General features: G+C 42.4%; 1 protein-coding gene across 10 annotated transcripts in view; it reads left to right on the top strand.

Moving 5' to 3' along the window:
• Positions 1-8,623, top strand: part of LOC144093077 (voltage-gated potassium channel KCNC1-like) — a 34,220-nt gene that overhangs the window by 6,575 nt on the left and 19,022 nt on the right. For all 10 annotated transcript variants that reach the window (XR_013306210.1, XM_077626361.1, XM_077626364.1 and 7 more), the window contains exon 2: positions 276-971. Coding sequence is in view for 9 of the 10 variants with exons in the window: in XM_077626361.1 (XP_077482487.1) it covers positions 351-971 (621 nt within the window). In the remaining variant the exon portion in view is untranslated. The remainder of the gene's footprint in view (positions 1-275; positions 972-8,623) is intronic.

Raw genomic sequence — 8,623 nt, 5'->3', positions numbered from 1 at the left:
TTGACCCCCCTAAAGTGGTCTCCTGTGTTATTCTATGACCGTTTATGAACCATTTTGCTCTTTTTTGTTTGCAACTTTTCGGTCCATTCTGCCTGTTTGTACAAACCAAATGTGTTCCTCGAGAAGCAGAGGTAAATGACGGGTTGCCGTCTGCAGACGACAAGGTTATTTGGTGACCTTTTGCATCCTAACGTGCGACTTTACATGGTGGAGAATCCACATTGTGCTAAAACGCTTCCCTCTTTTCGCCCCCTCCCCTCTCTCTCTTCCCGCAGACTCCTCCTCCCACCTCCCTCCGGTTGCTCTCATCTTCTCCCTCCTCCTCCTCCCTCCTCCCCCTCCGGTCCTCTATGCTCAGTTCGGTGTGTGTATCCTCTTTCAAAGGGCGCAAGGGTGGGAACAAGTCGTCCAACAAAGCATGTTACAGCGCAGACATGACTTGTCCGTCGGAAAGCGAGAAAATCGTGATAAACTGCGGCGGGGTGCGCCATGAGACGTACCGGAGCACCCTGAAGACCTTGCCCGGTACCCGCCTGTCTTGGCTGACCGAGCCGGATGCCTTCAGCAACTTCGACTACGACCCCAAATTGGACGAGTTCTTCTTCGACCGCCACCCGTCCGTCTTCTCCTTCATCCTCAACTACTACCGCACGGGGAAGCTGCACTGTCCCAACGACGTGTGCGGCCCCCTGTTCGAGGAGGAGCTCGCCTTCTGGGGCATCGACGAGACGGACGTGGAGGCGTGCTGCTGGATGAACTACCGCCAGCACCGGGACGCCGAGGAGGCGCTGGACAGCTTCGAGACGCCCGAGCCGGACGCGCCCGACGACGACCCGGCCCTGGGGGGCGCCGACGGGGACCTCAAGAGACTCTGTCTGCAGGAGGATGCAAGGAGGGCGGGCTGGTGGAAAAACTGGCAGCCCAAAATATGGGCGCTCTTCGAGGACCCCTACTCGTCCAAATACGCCCGGGTGAGTTGACCCACCGCCTCCTAACTTTTCCAAAAGTTAGCCGCATACGCTAAAAACCCGCATCCGCAGCGCCCTCTCTTTCCGTAGAGACTGGATTATGTTGCATTCCACCATATAGACTGTGATGTTGAATAATTGATGCAGATAGGAAGAGTCCGTTTGGAACGCATCAAAACTCCGCACGCTGCGTTCACTTCCGAATGGCAGTTTTCACTGCCATCGTTGATTTTGCGGGGATTTGGCCGAGTTAATGCAGCAAAGATCCCCTCATCTTCCTCCGCGTTTGCCCTTGGTGATGCTCCACTTGTTTTTGACATCCCCGTCCCATTCGAACGCTACAGGAGCGTTACGCTCTGGCTCCGTGACTTTTACGCGCAACACAGGAGTTGCGCGGGTAAGAACGCAAATGGAATGTGGCCTTTTGGGAGATTGTTGATGAAGCAAGACTGACTGGTGCAGTATAATTTCACCCCATAGGCGCAACATGAATGCGATCATTTCTCAGCGCAGGGAACCTAAATCTAAAATTGTGGATAAAAATTAAAAACACGGATTACCTAAATTAAGAGGGCATTTGCGATTTGGAAATAGGCCGTTAATGCAAATATTCTGTCCCTCTCCTTCAAGTTTGTGTTGTCTTTAACTCCTCGGCTGCCATGGATGAAGCGTTCAATCAATTTTGACTGGGAGGGCCGGCAGCGATCATTGGCTTTCTGGAAGATGGGCAATCATAGACAGTCTTGTTGTTGTCAATGGCAGGCAATGAGTTAAGGAGCTCAACTTTGGTAAACATTGGATTCAGGGATCAAGATACAATAAGGAAATGTATCAATGTATTTTTTTTATTAATCCCTCCTGTATTGCATGTTGCAGGATTCGGATTGTTGTGAGATATTGAAGCAAAATATCAAATGTGTAGTTGCTACAGCAAGCCTGGCTATGCATATTCATTAAAGTTGTGGTGATGGTGGAGCGGGGAGAAGCGGGGGGGTTATGCAGAGTGCATTGCAGGTGTAGTCGCTGAGCTCCATTTGTACATCTAGTGTCGCCAGGTTCCGATCTGCCAGCGTCAAACGGCGAAGTGACCCAGATCACTCGTTTTTTGGGGGGGTGTCTGTTCTTTTTCCGACATGACGGAACCTTTTTGATCCGGAGATATGCAGATGACGTGAGGAGAGGCAATGGGGGATGTAGTGGGAGATGTTGGAGACACGAAGGGGACTGATGAGAAGAAATAAAGGGAGACAGGAGGAGAGATGCCGGTCTAATGAATTAAGGGGCAACGAATCAAACAAATTAATCTCTTTGTTTGAGACCCTCCTCCTTTATTCTATTCTATGTTTTGTCGCCTTCTTACCATAGCGCCGCGCACACACGCATGGTATCTATGCTGGCTTTTCTGCTGCAGTAGACGCTGGAGAGAGGAGGGGGGAGCACTGGAGAAAGAGAAAAGAGGTGCAGCGGGTGCTGCTGGTGGGAGGCGGGGAGGCTTGGGGGAAGGGGGGGTAGGCAGAGCGAGAGGGAAATGGAGAAGGGGTGAGAGAGCGGGGAGAGGCGGTGGGAAAATGGAATGAAAGTAGAAGGGGGTACAATGGAGGATGTCAAAAATGCGATTGGGTGTAGGGGTGGGTTGTCTTTGCGTATTCAATTATATTGAGAAATTCAATCACCCCCACATGATCTTGGCAATCCTGCCAGCCAATTTATCAATTGATATTTCATTGATTATCTTTGTTTTATTTTGTTTAGTGACACTTTTGTTGCTTTTTATTTGCTATTCATGCAAGTTATTTTATAGACAGTGATAAGGGTGCAGAGATCACGATTTTCTTGCCAATCGCTGATTTCTTGAAACCCAAACCAGCTGATCGCCAGTTCTTCATTAATAATAGAATTAATATTACAATCAATCTCTTCTTTTACGGGTGAATATTACTTGTGAAACAAGACTGTTTTAAACTGCACATGTAGTATTTCTTCCCAAAGATAACTAAAAAGTTATCAACTTTTCTTTTCAAACAAAGTACTAACTAGAGTGTCCTTTAGCAAAAATTAAAATGCAGCAGTATTTGCTTCCCCCTATAATAAAAAAGTTTAATAATTAAATTGATAAATCATTTTAGTAAATGTGAGCTTTCACTCCAAAGGTTATCAAATTTAAAGATGAACAGTAATGAATCATTGCAGCGATCTTTCCGACCTCCCAAATTGGACGTCTATCAATGTCTATGGCACTGAAACCTGATCACTCAATGCTGTCATCTTCTCTTTAGAGGTCAAGATAAAAATGTTCCACCACACGATCATAACAATCCATACAATGTTTCATTTGACCTTAGTAGCTCAAAAGAGCACCCAAACATGAGAGATTAATGATGACTCAACTGCACTGAGCTCATTTCAGCTGTCAGCTAATAAATGCTTAACTGCAGTCCCACTACACTTACTTGTGGGGTGCCACTCTAGGTACCCTGAAGGGCACACGGACTGTCCTTATTTGTGTTGTGTTGGAGCATTGCTGCCATAAACACAAAATTCGACCCCTCCGCTCGGACCTGATGTCCCCTGATAGAAAACCACTGCGGTGGACAGAAACCGGAAAAAAAGATGCATTGGCAGGTGAACAGCTAGACAAGAGAAATGCAAGATCACCTTGGAGAGGATTTTGTCAGCAGAGCTTAAGGGGAGACAGTTTAAATATGTCCAGCTGTGACTAGCAAATACTTTAAAATATTTCCTTTGCTGTAAACGAGATGGAAATGCAAGGTATACAATGTAAAAGCGATCTTAACTAGAACAAAGATTTAGATTTTTTTTAACCAAGTTTATTTTCACATTTTCAGTTGTTCAGAGATAGAATAGTCTACGTTTAAAAATGTTTTTATAGAATATACCATATTTTTTCGGAGTTATTATAAGTACTCATAATGCAATTGTGGGTTCCAAAGTTGCTGCAAAATATTTGATCCTGAATTCATCATTTCATATGCAACCACTTAACATTTTACACTGTGATCTAAAGCTCCAATTCTTAAGTTTTTTTTTTTTAAATCACAACCAATTATCTAATTGATTAGTTGAGTCATCAGAAATAAAATCATTTCGCATTATTCAACCAATATGAAATGTAACACAGCAATCCGCACAGTATTTTTTGCTTGTCTTTTTTTGGTTAAAGTATTTTTTTAACTAGCTCAAATACGTATAAAACAACAAAGTCTAATCTTTTTTCACTCTTACAATCGCCACTCAACTTACATTTTATATACTGAATGTTATCTTTGGATGGTATAAATGGGATGTGACTTTTATTGCTTTGTGGATCTGCGAATGTTCCCACTGCAGTGCAGGTAAACATCACTTCTGAACCTAAAAAGCATAATTCTTTTTCTCAGAGTGCAAACAGTGTCCCCGCAATGACGTGGAAGTGCGCTCAAGCATTGCGGGATTAAACACCGGGTACTTTGCTTGTATTGGAGCTTCCCAGCTGTGCAGTACGTACCTGTTGAGTGGCCTCCTTCCCACCCCCGCACGTGCTCCAGTCCCTGTGGGCCACTTGGAAGGAAGGCCATGCTTCTGTCTCGGCAGGCAAAAGCACTCCTTTATTTTACCTTGGAAGAAATGCACAGATTCAGAATCAAGAGTCCAGCCTATCCCATTTTATTAAGTGCACCAGGTGGGGGACACCCTGAATCAGTGGCCAGCCAATCGCTTTACACAAGGAAATGTGCAACCAATCATGCTCACACTCATATCTAGGGGCAATTTAGAGTGACCTATCTAGCAAGCAGCCTATCTAGCATGCTTTTGGGATGTGGGAGGAAATCGGAGTACCTGGGGAGGACATGCAAACTCCACCATCTTGTATTTTATGAACACCATCTTGTATTTTATGAACACTTACTAATGTATTGACATGGCTTTCAAAGAGGGAGCTATTGTGTTTTTGCAGCTGGTAAAAAAACAATTCTCACGTATTACAGAGTTTTCAGACAGAAACTGCATGTCTCCATATCACTCAAAATTCTGCTCGTGTCATCTTTATGTACTTTCTTTCCTCCTCCTCTGCACTGAGATCAATTTAGCCTCACTGCTTAAGTGCTGACTCAGCCTCCTGCTACCAGTCAATTAGGGCCATGTTCTTGGGACCTAAACCTGCTAGTGAGCCCTTGCAGAAATGAATAATATTAGCTCATCTTACTGAGTCACAGAAGGAACTCTATTTGATGTTATTATAGTATGTTTTTGAAACGTGTCATCTTAAAGAGTGTTTTTTTTTTAAATTCTTATTTAAAACAATTCTATTCAGCTTGTTTTCTCATTAGAAACAGTTCCATTAGAAATTTACCGTATTTTTGGATTATAAATTGCACCAGCCCAAAGAATACATAATGAAGAGGAAAAACTCTCATTTTTGGGAAGGCAATTTTTTGGGCAAAGACACATTCATCCACTTTCATTACAAAATGCATATGAATGCTGACCCTTTCAAACAACTGAGGGGTCATCCATCCTTCTGGGTACATTCACCTTTCCACATTGGCCCATCCGATATGAGAAGAGCAAGCCATAAAGCATTCGGCTAAGGGCTGCTGTTTACAGCACGCGAATAAATCAGCGCATTGGACACGCCTCCCTTGTGGAACCCTTGAGGAGTGCCCTCACGCATGCTCTCCTGCGCGCAGCTTTACCAAGTCCGATTTCTTTTCAGCCTCCTGCCCTTAATCAGGATTCTCTTTCTGCTCATTTACCACAATTAGCCAGTATTAACACCACAAATCTGGCTTTGTCAAGTTTTTTGGAGGGCAAAAGGTTATTCTTTGTGTCACATTTTGGTGATAAACTTATTATTCAGTACACCTGCATGCTTTGCATTTTTCTCATTCAGAATTTTGGCTTAACAACGCGCATTATCTCTAAATTTAACATCCAGAGCGTATAATTGAGCAATTTTCTACCAGGACAAGTAGCAAAGAAATGTAAAGATGTTATGATTCAAGCATAACGACTGTGATTGGACAAATTATTGCGTCAGTTGGTTGGTTCCTGTGCAGCCATCTGCTTTCTCTTGATTTTGCCTCCTGTCCAAGCGGTGACACTATTGACTATTCGCCACCCCAATGTGTACAAATGAATAGATTTTTCAAGTCTCTGTACATTATTTAAACACTGGTATTTTATTTTTATTTTATTTTATTTTACTACCTACATTTACAAATAGATATCTGTACTTACTTCGCTCAATCTTGTCACCACTATTAAAAGATATACATCTTTCCAAATGTAGAACTTCAACATAATTTTGACACACACATTGCAGTATTCTGAGTTGAAATTCGCCCTGTTTCTATTGCTTTGTGCGTCACTCATATAAAAAAATAATTTGAGATTGACCACAAGTCTTTTTTCACTGTTCCCCAAAAGTACACAATTGACACCAAAACAGTGCCTTAATTTTAAATTTTTAACTCTGGAAAGTTCATTTCAAGTTCAAGAACACAGACGGCCTGAAAAACTGTCATGTTACCAGCCTGCTCTCCATTTTACTATCATTAGTTTAACCTATATTTGTTCATGGTTTCTAATGAAACAAAAAAATGCCCTCCCAAAAATGCGACTTATACTCCAGTGCGACTTTTAGACACACAACTGAACGACGTCCATCTCCGCCAATTAGAGCCAATGAGTTAATAGCCAAGCATGTTAGTGTTAATGTCAAAGGCATCACATGGTATGTAATACTTTCAGGTCCTGCAGTTACATTGCACGTGTTTAGATGCTTTATCAGACAGATGCAAGACAAAAAAAGGCATATAAAGATGTCGTAACCAAACTCTCCTGGTGTGTGTCGGACACGATGAAGGGTGCAGAGTGAGTGAGAGATGGAGCTAAAAAAGAAAAAAGAGGGATTGGCTGAAAGAGAGAGGGGGGGCTGCGTCGCAAGGACAAGTGCACATAATATGCTGCAGTAATATGTTCGGAATACAAAGCAGATGAGAGAGGGAAAGCACACATGCAGCTCACTCTTACTATTTGTTTGTCCTCGCTAATGTTTGACAGGACTGCAGTGCAAATGCAATGGAGGGGGCTTGTGAACACTGCAGCGCTGATAAGACTGTGACGTTACACGCTGACTGGTGCGTGCGCGTGTGCGTGGGGGGGAAAAGGGAGACGATTCAGCCGTAGCGTGTCAAGGAGTTGAGTCATTCAGGGAATTTCTGAAACTGAAGTCTAGATTGTTGTGATTTCTATGCAACAATTGTTTTTGTCTTGAGCCATCAAATCTGGGAATACAATATTTTTTGGACTATAAATCGCAGTTTTTTAAACATTTTTTGGTCGGGGTGCGGCTTATACTCCAGTGTGACTTATGTGTGAAAATATTCACACATTATTATATCATTTCCCAAATTATTTTAGGCAGGATTGCAAATATTAATGGTGGACATGCTAAATAGTTCTTTAGTTTTTCTTTACCTCTAATTTTAGATACTCTCCTTGAGTATTTTTGCATTCTAGACTTTTGAGCTCCGGTAAAAACAAATTGCAGGCGTAAGGTAACATACTAAGAGCAGTTTAATTTCAGTTGAATGCGGAAGATATTGCTTGGCTTAATGCAGCATTTCAAAAAATTGGAAATCTACTGGCTGGTTATAGTTAATTTATTGGTTGATGACAGTGTTAGAGGTTTGATCCATTTGGACTGGGAGGTATAGCAGCGATTATTCACTAGTAGCTCTCAAGGTTCAAATGGATTAGACATTTATCACCGTCAATGGACAGACCTCCAAAGTATTTCCAACTTCCCAGCAGTCTCTTGTGGCGCATAATTAAATTTAACCTGCCCATATTTTACCTGTTCATACTGGCACAAAAGTCACTGATGTCATTCATAATTTAAAATGTGATTTCAGTGTACTTTTCTTAGCTTGAACGCTCGCTTGTCCACTCTGCACGCTATGTCCTCAAGGAACCTGTCTTGTTTTTGTACCCTTTACTCTTTCATTTAGTGATCTTTTGTTTTCAAGAGAGACTATTCCAAGGTTACACTTATGATGGGGAAAGAGTGGCAACTTTGATGGATGCCATCAATGATCGACATAATAATCGAGGAATGATCCCGTCCTGGTTTAGATTATGCGGCGTCCTTCGAGCCAGCGTTCTCAGTCACATAGCATTTAAATGTTCATTTTTCCTGCATCGTTTGTGTCGATGCAATTTGATTTCTGCTGACTTGACGCGTGATATTAACGCCCACCATCTTGAGGAGTCGGAGCTACTCTACATAAAATTAAAAAATGTTGCAAGATCTGACCCAAAGTCAAAGGATGTCTGTCCATTTTACAGTTCACGCTAAAATAAAATAACGTTTTTGCCATTCTTCCTCATTGTTTTATCCATTCTTTCATTTTTTTCTTGTCCTCATCTGAGTCACAGGCTTGCTGGAGCTGATCCCAGCTTAATATGAACAGGAGGTGGGGTACACCCTGAACTGGTAGCCAGCCAATCACTAAGCCAGCTAATACCAGTTTTTCATCATTATAAAAATTTATAAATAAAAATAGTCAATAAATGCAAGAGAAATCTAATGAAATTGACTTCTAGTGCCGTCACCCAAAGCCAATTAGATTTAGGGAAATTTGGTGTAAAGT

This window comes from Stigmatopora argus, chromosome 18 (assembly GCF_051989625.1).
Source record: "Stigmatopora argus isolate UIUO_Sarg chromosome 18, RoL_Sarg_1.0, whole genome shotgun sequence".
In the NCBI taxonomy this organism is placed as follows: Eukaryota; Metazoa; Chordata; class Actinopteri; order Syngnathiformes; family Syngnathidae; genus Stigmatopora; species Stigmatopora argus.
This window is presented reverse-complemented; position numbering and strand designations above follow the sequence as displayed.